Genomic DNA, 13,703 nt, shown 5'->3' with positions numbered 1-13,703 from the left:
CAGGGCAGAGCTGAGAGGAGAATAAGGGACAGAAAACATCCACAGGAGGCTGGGATAAATCACCCTTCCCAGCCAGCTATTATACACCAAATTGAACTCACTCCGGAATTCCACAGTTTTTGATGTCTGCATTACTTTAAATAAATAGTATTGAAAAAAAAATCCAACAAACTGGTAAACTCCTACAAATTCAGAGTTACAAACCAACCCTACAGGGCAGCTCTTCCATTTGCCTTGGAGCTCCCCCAGCCTGGCTGGCTCTCATTAGCCAGTTTGCCAGATGTTCTGCCTGCCAGACAGCACACACTTTTTATGGCCTTGCACTGAAACACACTGAGATTCCCTTACTGGCTCACTGCCTGCCTCCAAAGCCTTTACTGGACTTACCAGGGCTTTCTCCTAAATGGCTGAGGATGGCTTGGATGTTAAGTTTCCATTCTGCCCAGATATTGTTGTTTTAGCAAGTACACCCATGATGACAGAACACTGCAGAACATGTGAAGGCAGAAGTGACGTAAATCAGCAAAAAATATCTTTATTCTGTCATTCATACTGTTCATGCATCACGTGTGGAGTCAGTGTAAGATGCAATATGCAAGTTGCTCCAGTGAGTTCCATGTGTGAGTAATGTTTCTCTTGACAGGCAAAAAAAGAAATGCCAAGGACACACAATTTTGGAGACAGGACACCTCTTCATTCACATGGCCTTGCAAGATCCCTGATCCACCAAGAGAGAGGAGGGAGGAAAACATCATCTCCTGCAAGGAGGAAAGGTCAAACTGTCCAGGCACATGGTCTGGGCAGTGCCAGTCACCAGTCTGTTCAAGGCTAGATGGAGCCTGGAGCAACCTGTTCTCCAAAAATGTGTCTGTTCCTTCCAATCCAAAGTATTCCATGATTTTATCATTCTACCATTCAGCTGGATTAATTTTTTTCCAGGCTTTGCATTCCTCACTGCCATGACCCCCTCTATTTCTCACACCCTCCATTTTTGCTGGATCTGTAATTCCCAAACTCAGTCACAGAGCCCAGCCAGGCATCCCACAGCACTGAACATGAGCCCAGGGAAGAAGGCAGATCCCAGCAGGATCAGAGGTTCTCTTGGTGCTCCTGGATCTCCTGAGCTCACCCCCAAGCCCTGTCCCAGGGCAGGAGCCCTGTGCTGGCTGAGGTTTCTGGCTCTCTCAGCCACATTGCTCCCTGAGGCTGTGGTGAGATGGACAAGGAGGAGAACAGTAGCAGTGCAGAAGCACTCCTCTCTCCTGGAAAGCTCTCATCAGCTGAACACTCACTACAGAAGGTGCAAATCCATAAAAAAAACATGGAAACCAGGTAGATGCCTACCCTTCCCCAACACAATCTGTGCAGGCATCTTCAGTCCCAAAGCCAAGATTTTAGTCAAGTATTGGAGTTGTCTCAGCACCAATGATGGCATTTTCCCTCCCAAAGGCTCACAGGCCATGCAGCTTCACCTTCAGAGGATTAATCTTCCCTCCCTCCTCCAAGGAGGCTGATAAGAACCTGCTCCTTCCAAGCACTGAGGCACGAACACACATGTGCTTGTCTCTTCAAGGCCAGGCTCACCTACCCCGGAGAAAAAAAGCTGGGAGCTGCCTGGAAAGCACAGCTGGTCTGGTGCTTGGCCAGACATCTCAGAGGTCAGACAGACAGACAGACAGGGAAATCTCTGCCTTTGCTGCCTGATTGCCAGCTCAGCAGCAGTGCAGGACTGGTCCCTGCTGCCCAAAACATCCCAGTGCCTGTCCTGGTTCAGGGGACATTGTGGGAAGGAAGAGAACAGCCACAGGGAAGTCGAAACAATTTGCTGTCAGTTTGTTGCCTAGGAAAAAAGGGCATCTCCAGCAGAGAGCAGTGCCAAGCCCTTCTGCTACAGGAGAAATAATCTACTTTGGAATATTTCGAGCCGGCGTAACTGAGTCATGCTCTTCCTTGGAGACAACAGCACAGCAGAAACATATGCAGAGGCCTCGGGGCTCTTTGTCTTACTGTATTCTCACAGCACTCACTCGCTGTGAAGCTCAACAAATAAAGTCACTTCAGCTTCCTATTTAACACAGGGAAGTTTTTTTAAAAATACGGACGCTGCCACTTCCCGTGAGTGGTAAAAGGCGGCTGGAGCTGCCCGTCCTCGCCTTGACTCCAGGATGCAGCAACACGAGCTCACATCCTGCCCCCACCACCACAGGCAGCTGAGTCCTCGTGAAGGAGGAGCAGATGTCCCTCAGCATGGTAAGTCACATTTTCTATGTCATTGCCTCCTCCTCGTGCTCCTTCCCCAGCAGACAGCTGATGGGCAGCGCTGCTTCATCAGGGGAGCGCCGCAGCCTCCCAACATCTGCACTGCACACATGGGAAACCCCCCGGGCACAAACCAGCACCGTGCCAGGACAGCTAAGGCTTGGTGGGAAATGGTTTAGCCCCAGCAGAAACCCTGGCTCCATCCAGGGAGCTCTGAGCAAGGCAGAGCCAGTTAATCCTTTGCTCTGCAGCTCGGGAGAAGGGCTGTGATCATTCACTTGGATGTTCACTTCCTGCACCGCCCTCCTGGGGACAGAGACATTTGTAAGGAAGAATAAAAAAAAAATAAAATTAAAGACTTCCAGGAAAATAAGGATGAGGATAATTTTCCCCATATACAGCAGCCAAGCTCTGTTGGTTGGAGATCCTCATCTGTGCAGTTCACTGCCTCATCTCCCCAGGACACCTGCTCTCCTCTGATCTCATCCCTGAGTCACTCCAGATTTTTTTTCCCCTTGAAATATTATGTGGGAAGTTTTGGCCAGGAACTGTTTGATCCTGGGACAACTTTCACTCCTGAATACAGAGCAGCAAGAGGCAGAGGGGCAGATCCCTCATTTTTGGGATGTTTGGAATCCATAATTAGGTTAGCAAGACTTCAGAAGCTGAAGATGAACTGACAGATGCAAACCACCCCCTGTCTAAGCCCTGTTTCACAAAGCTGCCTCCTGACAGATGTGGGATTAAATCCTCCTGCATCTGAGAGTCCATGAAATATCACAGGGAGAGCTGGAACCAGGCACTCCTTCAAAACAAAACTGTGGAACACAGGAGTTCCTGCCTTAACAGAGCTGCCAAGTCCAATCCAAAGCATTTTTACTCAGTAAAAGTCCCACAAAATGAAAGGTTGCATTAGGAAGCTATAATTAAAAACCTCACTTGTGTCAAGCCAAATTGCTGCTGGTATCACATCCTTTATTTCTTATCTCAACAAATGAACCACAACACCACCAAAAAGGAGAAGCCAAAGCCACAACAGAAGGATCACCTACACCTCCCATTATCCATCCTTTCAGCAGCCAGGGTGCTCCATAATCTCATCAGTCTGATCGTATCACGGCAACAAAGGCTTCACACACACCGAGATAAAATGATACCATAACTGGAATTAAATATCTGAGTCATTGAGGGGCTCTGAGGAACAACTAATGAATGGAAAAAACAACTGGAAGCAGTTAAGGTTTTGCTGAACTGCACCAAAAAGGAAAAATAGAAGAGACAGCTCTGCCTAAGGCAGAGAGAGAGGCCAGACGTGAAATGCACACACACACACATTTCTAATTCATAATTTTTGAGGAAGTAATGGAAAGAGACAATATCAGAGTCCCTCGGCTCTAGCATTTCTTTAACATATCCTGTTACATGAAGGAATTTCCTCTTTTTGTTCCAAAAAGGGAAACCAGTGTCTCCTGCTTTTAACACATTAAAGATCTGCTTTGGCTTCAGTAACAACACAATGTCAGCAGTTTAAGAGCACGTTCCTCATTTCAATTCTCCAAAGCAGAGCCTCTGGATTTCCCTGATGCAGTTTGGAAAGATGTTTGATTAAGCTGCAATCTGGCCTTTTAAATGAGAGCAGTGTGCTGCCAGTTCTGACTGCCAGCTCCAGCCACCAGCAGCTCTCCAGGGAAGTCACAAAGTCAGCACTGGGAAGCAGGGGAAGCTTTGGGAGAAACCAGGATTAATTTGGGTAACAAACCTCCAGCGTGGCCAAAGCAGCACTAGGATGAAGAAGGCAGCAATAAGGTATGTGCCTTACTGACCTTTTGTCCCTGAAGAAAGAGGGATAGCAGGAAAATGACATAAATTTAAAAGTTAAATAACAAACTCTCAGCATCTTCCCATGACAGGCTGAGACCAATTAGAGTTATTTGCTGTGGTGCAGCAATGCTAAGGAGGTAATTGTGTTTTGTAGTGTTAGAACACGACTCCACCACGCTGATTCCTTTGAAATACAACACTGCCACATCTCCTCTGCCTTGTCCTTCACACAGGGAAGAGAAGCTGCCGACTTCAGAGGAAGACACGTGTCAAGGAGCAGGGAAAACCCCAGCCCCAAGAGCTGGGGAGGTGTTCTCCATTAGGAAAAAAGGCTTCTGCACATTTGGTGGAAACCACTTTGCTGGCAGCAACTGCAGGTTGCATTTAATGGCTGGAGAGGCAGGAAGGAGTTAAACCATTGATGTGACATCTGCTGAACAGCTGATTTTCCCTCAACTGGTCCTTGCTTCAAGTCCTACAGCCCTCACACAGAACCACATCTTCAGCAAATGGACAACTTTGACTTCAAAAGTCTTCCACACACACAAAAAATATCATTTGAATCCAGATTTTAGAAGGGCTACTGCTGGTTTCCCATTGTTTTGCCTGGAAATGTTGGCTGGAAGGCCTGCAATCTCCTGCCTGGAGCAAAACACCTTCTGGGGCTGGAAGAAAGTCACTCTCACGGCAATGTACAGACTGTCTCAGCTGCAGAAATCAAAAGTCATCGGCTGATTTTTAAATGCCAGCCTTTAGAATCAGCTGTTTAATCTCTATTTACTGTGGGGATGGAAGAATAGGTCATACAATGACTGTTTCATCTGGCTTTTCAGCAAATATAGAATATATTCAGTATTTCTTGAGCTTTTCTGTAGCAGTATTGGAGTGGTAAACCCTGTACTCCTGACAGGCTGGAATAATTTAATATGATTTTTTATTTCTCAAGTCCTTTAGAGCACCTTGAACTCTGCTGACCACATTTCTCTTCAGGATTTTCCTCCGCTCCCAGGTGCTATTCCTTCATTTGATATATATATTTATCTAAATATCTGTATATCTTTTGTGTTAGCCAGCCCAGGCATGTTGGCACTATGACTTTTTGCTGCCTCTCCAAAAGCTTTAAAGCTTCCATGAACATTTCTGCTTTCTAGGCATTTGTGCTGGCTCAAAGTATAGAAAGTTTAGATTGTTTCAATCTTCTCCTTTGCAACCACTAAAGATAAGGACCTGCCACCAGGCTTGTATTTGAAAGGAAAGGGCTTTGATTTGGTCACTTCACCCCCGTGACCCAAATGTCAACATCTTCCTCAGTGCTCCCACTTCCAGGACTGATCCCTTAGTCTTAATTCCACAGGCATTTCTTCACCTGGTTAATGAAGACCAGGAACATATTGGTGCATTCCAGTGAAATCCACTTTCCTTTTGTGCCATAAACTTTCCTAGGTCTGTAGGGAACAGTGAAAATGCTCCCTCTCTGCAAAACAGTGATAGCTGGAACAAACCACAGGCATTCCCAAGTGGCACTACAGAAACTCACATATTAGGTGAGAAATACAAGTGCAGCTGAGATGTCCAGCCCCACGGAACCAGGGGGCTTAGCACAGCTGTGCAGACAGACAGATCCTCAATTTTCTTCCCCCACACACAAGCAGGAGAAGAAAAGCCTTTTGTTCCAAACAGACATCACCAGATCGAGGTTGCAAAAGCAGCACGGGATGCTCCAAACCCCCTCAGTGTGATTCAAACCACGGCAGTGTCCTCTTGCCATGCCCAGGATGTGTCCCCAGGCCCAAGGTGCTGCTGTGGACCAACACCAGCTCAGCTGTGGTGCCTCCCTGTCCCCAGGTGAGGCACAGGTGCCCGAGCATCCTGCGGCACCACTCACAGATGGCCCGAACCCTAACGCTGCTCCCGCAGCTCCCAGAAAGCAAGCAGCCATGTGAAAAGCAGCCTTCTTCTCCACATGCAAAAAGCAATTATGTTAAAGACACAGAGAGAGCCCTGCGAGGTCCAGATCAAAAGCCAGAGACACGGGAGGCAGGAGAAAAAGCCCGATCAAATTCACCGCACTCTCCCCAGCTTAAGGATCAGAAATGGAGCGTTCTGCCTCATAAATTCTACTTCCAGCAAATTCAAGCCTAAATCCCCTGAAGGCAATAAGGAAAAGGCAATCAACAACAACTCTAACCACTTCACAGATGCTCCTGTTTAGTTTATACAGCACTTCTTACAGCATTGAAATGGGTAAAATGGGATTTCAACGCAGGGGGGCTGACGGCAGCAGGCAGGATTCCTCAGTGAAGATACCAAGGGCAAAGGAAGTTCTGAGAAGCATCATATTGGTTATGATGAGTGAACTCAGCGTGCTCAGCCTTTGCTCATTTTAATCTGCCAGTACGCAGGCTTGGCTCAACTGAACATCCTGCATCTACAGTGCCTTAAAAATCCACAGGAACCACAAAATGAGGGGGGAAACGAACGAAGTGATGCGTTCCCTGGGAAGCCATGAAAAAACTAATCACTGTTTGTTTCCAACTGTTGTTCCGCTTCCTGAGCCAAATGTTTCCAAGTCAGCTGTGGTGGCTGAGGAGTGACCGGTTCGAGCTGGAAAGTTGTCAATTGAAAATTGCAGCCCCAACACTTTCAAACTCCTTAACATCGTTTATAATTCCAGGACCACCTGTTCAAAAAAGCAGAGCCCCCCGATGACACGACACATGGCCTTATCCCACATTTTCCAATGAAAGCAATCAGCTCAGGGAGGAAACACCCTGTTCTTCTGCTCTCAGCCCAGAAAGGTGGGAGTTGTGCTGGAGAAAAGACACACAAAGGGCAGGCACTCCCTCCCTTAAAGCATCAAGGTCATCACTCCCATCTTCAGGGAGTGTGGACTTCCAGACTCCTTGCCCCACTCTGCAGGATCCGCCCTGGATTTACAGTGTGAGAGGATCTCCATCCCCAGTGCTGCAGGAGATGACAAAGGAGAAAGAACCATTTGACTCCAGGATAATGGAACACTAACTCAAGTCTTCTCCACCTTGTAGATGCAGTTACCAGCTCAGATTTGAACAGCATGGGGCATTCAAGACAAAAATCACTGGGGTTTTTTTCTTTTTTTTTTTTTCGCTGCGTGAAAGAGTCAACAGTGCAGAGATTCTGTTTGACAGAGCATCCCACTGTGAGAGACACAACGTGTGCATTGTGCAAACCACTCTCCTGCAGTGCTCAGAAAACAAGGAAGGCTTGGAAAAAATACCCACAATGACTGCAGCCCTCCATCCCTCCTGGTGCTTTACTGTGCTTGGGGTTCTTCCTCTACAGGCACCACGTTCACAGAGCCACAGAGAGAATGTCTCCACACAAATGCTGCTGAGCTCTGGACAACACAGAGCTCTTTCTCATCAAAGAAAGGCACCAGCTCTACCCAAGTATTTAAGCACAGCCCTGCCTTAAAACCTGAATTCTCAGGACAAGTGAGATTCCAGAGGATGGTTCAGAGCAGAAACATTTTTCATTATTTCTAACATCATAGCAAAAGATCCCAAACATCTTCTAAAAAGCAGCATTTCCCTCCTTCCTCTGAGCTTACAGAGCTCATCACCCAGGGAAACGAATTGTACTGAAGGAGAAAACAATAATCTCCTTATGTTTTGGGTGTTCGTTTCCCTTTCCAAGATTTTCACCCCTCACTCATCTCAGAGGCAGTTTTTGCTTCGCTTTGCTTGCTTAAAACATTCATTTAAAATCATCTAGGCCAGGAAAGGATTAGAGGAGCCCTGGCAGAAGTTGCAGAATGCAAGGCTGTTAGGTCAGAGAAATGAGACTTTCAGAGGCATAACCAACAATCCACCACAAAACCACCACTCATGCTTTGGAAAAAATTCCTCTCTCTATAAATTTTAAACAGGTGCATATTAAGAAAAATGAATCATGCACAGTAATGCAAAACAGCACCTCCTCATAACAAAGGAATGAAGCCTACCTGTCCACTCCCGCACCAGGTGTCATCAGCACTTTCCAGGTGACCCACAGTGGCACTACCTGACTTACCCTAGGTGCAAGGAGGAGCTGCTTCCCAAAATGACACCCCAGTCCTGTGCTCTGGCCATGTTTCACCTCTAAAGGCAGCAGCAGAAGCGCTGCTGCTGCTGCTGGAACTAATTAAAGGCAAATTGGTAGAACCAGGGGCCATGACGTGAGGAAATATCCTGCACAGCATCCAAGAAAGGCACCAGATAATCCAAAAGGCTGTTTAAGAGCCTGGCTGTCAGAAATGTTGGAATCTGCCAGGTCCAAAGCAAGCAGTTCCTTGTTCCCTCATCCCCTTCATTCATTCACCTTAATCAGCTGCAGCATTTCAGACCCAGTGCCTCAGCCCAAACAGCACCTCTGAAACAACCCCTGCTTCCACACAAGGATCAAAACCTCCAGATCCTGAAGGATTTATTAAATCTACCAGGTGGCTGACATTTGAAATGCCTCTTTTTCTCCAAAGGTAGCAAAGCCAGGATGCCTCCACAGCTAACACAGGTTCCAAGTTTGTGTGGCTGCAGCATTTCCCAAAGGTCAGGTGTTTATTCTCTGCTTCCTCAGCCCTTCAGGAATTGTTTTACACCTGGAAATCTCACCCATGGCATGATGGTGGAATAGGATGAGTTTTGAGGCCACTCCAACCCAAACCATTCCAGATTCCCTGATATGATGCCATGACCAGATGGGCTGAAGCTGTGGACTACATGGACAGGCTTAACCCTCTCACTGCCAACACAAACCTGTTCTGGAACCAGATCCAGCACAGAAGAGATTTCTGTGGCTGCCAATACATCAAAATCCAGGTAATTCACATGCCTCAAAAGAACACTAACTGCCCCAAATCTCAAGTGTTTAGCTGGGGGTTGGTAAAGGATTAAAAAAAAAAATAATAAAAAAAATAAAGACAGGTTTGGTGTCTACAGCATCCTTTAATGCTGTAATTACTGTGTTCAGAACCACCACCTGAGTGTCCAGCAGCCAGCTACAAAAGGAACAGCTCTGCTGAAAGCCCCTTCCCACATTCCATCAGGGAACTGTCCCAAGGCAAGGGCACACTGTTCTACCAACAGGCCCTGGGCGTTCCTCACCCACATTCCTTACCCAGCACTCCTGGGGCAGCCCCTCCAACCTCACCAACACAGAAATCTCATTTTCTTCACACACCTTGGGCCACCTGCTCGTCCCCAGCAGTGCCAGGCACATATTCACCTTCCCAAATAATTCACCTTCCCAAATAATTCACCTTCCCAAAAGGCCAGGCTGGCTCTGGTTTTCTGACAATTCACTTTTCAGGCAGCAGAAAGTGAGACTGCACCTCACTCAAAGTAGTTACAAGTTCCCATTTTCCAACAATTCTTCTAGAAAACATCACTCTTGGCGGTTGCAGTTGCTCCCCCACCTCCCTAATAATTAGTTTTTACCTCAATAGCAGATGCAGTTGCTTTCTTGTGAAAACCCAGAGTTGAAAGATGACTTCTTTCCCCCTGCCATCACCCATTGTGTGGGAAAACAGACAATATCCCATTGTTCCATGTACAACACTCCGAGCTGTACTTTCTGCTCTGAACACACTGAAACTCTACTTGAGGCTACAGCAATTTCCATGCAGGAGGCAAAGGAGAATCTTGTATCTGATCTAATACAGGATAAATCAATGTGCACTCATTTATTGTTTATAGCTCCCATCAGCTCAAGGAGAGACACTGTCCTAGAGTTTCAAGGCTATCCACGCTGCCTTTGTAGTTGGGAACAGACACTGCACTTAGGAGGGATTTTGAGAGCTCTGTTCAAACATTTCCCAGGAGTTCAGGAGGGATGGAAAATCACTAAACCCTGGCAGGTTCTCATCACTCTCAGGACAGGATTTTGGGAAAGGCCAAGCCAGGTTCACATCTCCCTTCTTGCCTGCTGTAGAAATTCAGTTTCTCATTAGTCATTGCCCTCAGGCAGGGGCTGGGGAGCTTAATTGCAGTTTGTATGGAGATGCTCAGATAATGTGGGCTGGGGAAGGGCAGCTCACATTCATTACTGTGCATCCAGGTGATGCAAGAGCTTCTCCCTGTCTCCTTCAGCTGCTGGAGCTGCAAAGAAAAATTACCCAGCCCCTACACAGCGCAGTCAGAAAACCACCAGCACCACAGGGAGCACATTTTTCTGGATGTGGTCTGAATTCCTGTCAACGTTTCAGGGTTCTGACCCTTCGTGGTGGCTGCAGATGGGAGCTCCCTGGAAGCCCAGTATCCCAGCACAAGCCAAGCAAGGCAGAGTTTAATATTCCTCCCCATGCAAGTATTTTCTCTCATTAAATGCTTAAGAGCTGGAGGATTTGGGAGATTAATTTTTGCAGCTGGACATTTTCTTTAAGAATGCAATTTTCCACACAATTTTCCTCCTTTAGCTCTCTTTTATTCTAACCCCAAGACACCCGCTTACCCAGGAGAGGACTTTCCTGCAAGGTTTGGAAAGGAATTCACTCCTGCACTTCAGTCCTTCCTTTTTACATCTGCTACAGGCTTGCTTTCAGAAAACTCTGTTTCTACTTATTTCAACCCAGAAACTTGTCTCCACTTCCAGGCAATCAACAGCAAGAATCCACAACTACAAATTCATTTATCCAAAGACCTGACTGGAACAAAGCCAGACCATGGATAGGTTTGGTTTTTTGGATTTTTTTTTTAATTTAAAAGCACAAGAAGTTCCTTAAAAACCACAAGAGCTGATACACTGAACCTCACAGGCACACAGCACTCAGTGACATGGTTGTGACAGGCTGGGGAATGGACTACAATGCAGAGGAGTTTGTGCACACAGGAACACAAAGCAAGGGTGAGATTTAATCATCAGCAACTCAACCATGTGATTGAACAAGGGGCAGCTACAGGCACTCTGTCTTTCCACAAGTGTCACCTGGGAGAGGATGGGGGATCCTTCACTGCAAACTGTCCCAGCCTGCTCTGGGGACACAGCTCAGTGAAAGTTTTGTGTTTAATCTGCCATTGAATCCCTTGGAGTTGATGATGGCCAGGCACAGTAACGAGGGAGCCGCTCCTTCAAATTCTGGCTGAATTCTCAATTATGAGAGTTTAGGCAAAGCAAGAAGGAAAGAGCCTCCTGACCTTCCCTGTCCTCACCTTCACCCTGGCAGGCTCTCTTCCCCCTGACAAGCACTTCTCACACTTTTTCCCTGGAAAAGAAAAGCTTCTGGCAGAAGAGGTGACATCACACAGTTCTGTTAATGCCATTTCAGCCCTCAGCAGCCCAGGGAGCAGAGCAGAGGGCACACATTTGATTCCTCACAGCCTCCACGAGACACAACATTGCTGCATTTCACAGCAGATTTCCTGTGCAGGCAAAGAGCAAAAGCTGGACTACATGTGCTGGTTTTTAAACAAGCTTACTCTGGCCAGTGCTGCTGGCAGTGTGCTGCCTCCCTGATTTAAGCTTCCCGCTTCCCAGAGATAAAGGTGCCTTTCAAGTTGTTGATGCCAGCCTTCCCCTCCTAATCCCTCATCCCACCCTGCCTTCAGAAGGCTCTGTATCATTCCCCATTGCTTCCAGAGCATAAGCTTGGTATTTCTGCAGCAAATCCAACTTTAACAGTGATTAAAACACACAAATAAGAGACATTTCATTTGAAGGATGCCAGGAAATGAGTTCTCAAAAACCACACAGCGATCCTGTAAGAAGCACAAAATTGGTCCCTAAAGAACTTCTCTGTATTTCAATGTGGAGAATTTTATTTATTAATACATTCATTCTCATGCCTGTGCTTTAACACAGTCATGCTGGCTTCAAGCAATTGTTAAGCCTCACACAACTTCTTCTTTGAAGGGATGGGAGGTGAGGGAAAGAAAGAGGGAAGAGTGATTAAAATTAGTCACAAGGAATCCTATAAATATACCCGTGGATGGAGGAAGAAATCTCTCTTTTATTTAACTTAAAAATAGAGGGCTAAACTTTAAAAGACAAACAGATGGGATGAAGCAAGGATAAAACAGAGCCCAAAGAAAGTCAACTGGGCAATTTATTCAAGGATCTGTATTGTGGGGTGGCAGAGGAGGAGGTGGAGGAGGAGGGAGGAAGAATCTTGATTATCCAAAATTAATTCCCGAGTTGAGAAGCTACAAGGGAACTCATCTAATTGCTAGAAGAATCAGATCTCAGAGGCAGTGTGGCACAGACTTATAACGGGGGAAAAAGGGATGCCTGGCCAGGAAATGAAGCACTTGTTCCAAATGTTCAGCCTGTGGCAGCAAGGGCAGGATCACAAGACCTGTGTGTGTGCACCTGCAAATGGAAATCACAGGGACGTGCTGGACAAAACTGCACAGATACATCCACGAGGTGTAACACCAACCAGAAACTCTCTGAACACGCTCAGACACACCTGCTGGCCACATCCAGCCTGCTGCAGGGATTTAATGAAGACACACTGAGGAGAAAAGCAAAGCTTCTGAGGGATGTTGTTCTCCCCCTGCCAATGCTCACAGGCTGGCTGTGCCCCACCGAACAGCACATATCACCTAAAAGTACTCCAGGCTCTTTGGTAAGAACACAATAAAGATGCAGAAGGGATTTATCAACGCTTCCCTTCTTGGAAAGATCAGAATGTAAACTAGAACCAGCCAAAAGGAGCCCACAAAGTGCAGATGTTTACGGAGCTGTGAGATAGCTGCAGTGGGACAGCGCCAGGGGAAGGGCTTAAGGTCCCAGGGGAAACCACAAAACTGGGTGGCAGAACAGCACGGGCAGCACTGCCCGGCCCCGCGGTGCCACACGGGGCTGTGAGCAGCAGAACAAGAGGCACAGTGGTGGCACCGTGACCTGCGGCTACCGGGCACCGCTGTAGCCATGACATTTTATGAAAAATCCTTTCCTAGGTTTTTTCCCGTCCTGAGGAGCTGAGAGCCTCAGGAAAGAAATGTAAACAATAACTGTGTGCTGCTGTGGAATGCCACAGGTGCATCTTCCACTGGTCCATGTGGATTGTTTTCAATCAGTGACCAATCGCAGCCACCCGTGCCAAGGCTGCGAGCAGTCACAGGATTTTGTTATAGACTCTACTCTGTTCTATTCTTGTTCTTTGCAACCTTCTGATCCTTCTCTCTCTCTGTTCTTTGAGTATAGTTTTAATGTAGTACTTTAATATAATATATAACATAATAATAAATCAGCCTTCTGAGAGAAAAATAAAATCAAGCCTCGTGTCCCCACACTTGGAGCATCCACTGCAACAAACCGTGACCTGCGGTTACCGGGCACCGTGACCTGTGGTTACCGGGCACCGTGACCACAGCTCTGCGAGCGTCACCGGGAGCAGCGGCCACCCCAAAGCGACACGCACGGGGCAGGCAGCGCCCAAGGGCTCTTACTTTCGTTCGGCAGCTCCTCCCGATCCGGCTCGTCCAGCGGGGCCGAGGCGCTGCTGCCGCTGTCGTCCAGGGTGAGGATCAGCGGCACATCATCGTCCATGCTCACCGCCATGCCGCTGCGGCCCGGGGGCTGCGGGGCGATGGGCCGCGGGCCGGGCTGTCAGCGGCTCTGCGGGGCCAGCCGTGCGGCGGGGCTGCCGGCGGGGCTCGGGCACGCAG

At 47.5% G+C, this 13,703-nt stretch overlaps 1 protein-coding gene across 2 annotated transcripts in view; it reads right to left on the bottom strand.

Annotated features, from left to right (window-relative positions):
* The window catches only part of TPCN1 (two pore segment channel 1), a 41,755-nt gene extending 28,058 nt beyond the window's left edge, over nucleotides 1–13,697 (bottom strand). Inside the window, exon 1 of one of the 2 annotated variants that reach the window (XM_039726035.1) lies at nucleotides 13,485–13,697. In XM_039726035.1, coding sequence (XP_039581969.1) covers nucleotides 13,485–13,596 — 112 coding nt within the window. In that variant the 5' untranslated portion in view covers nucleotides 13,597–13,697. The remainder of the gene's footprint in view (nucleotides 1–13,484) is intronic. The other variant, XM_039726034.1, reaches the window with a different exon arrangement.
* Between the last annotated feature and the right edge of the window lie 6 nt (nucleotides 13,698–13,703).

The sequence above is a fragment of the Passer montanus genome, unplaced genomic scaffold (genome assembly GCF_014805655.1).
Source record: "Passer montanus isolate IOZ18808 unplaced genomic scaffold, ASM1480565v1 scaffold57, whole genome shotgun sequence".
In the NCBI taxonomy this organism is placed as follows: Eukaryota; Metazoa; Chordata; class Aves; order Passeriformes; family Passeridae; genus Passer; species Passer montanus.
This window is presented reverse-complemented; position numbering and strand designations above follow the sequence as displayed.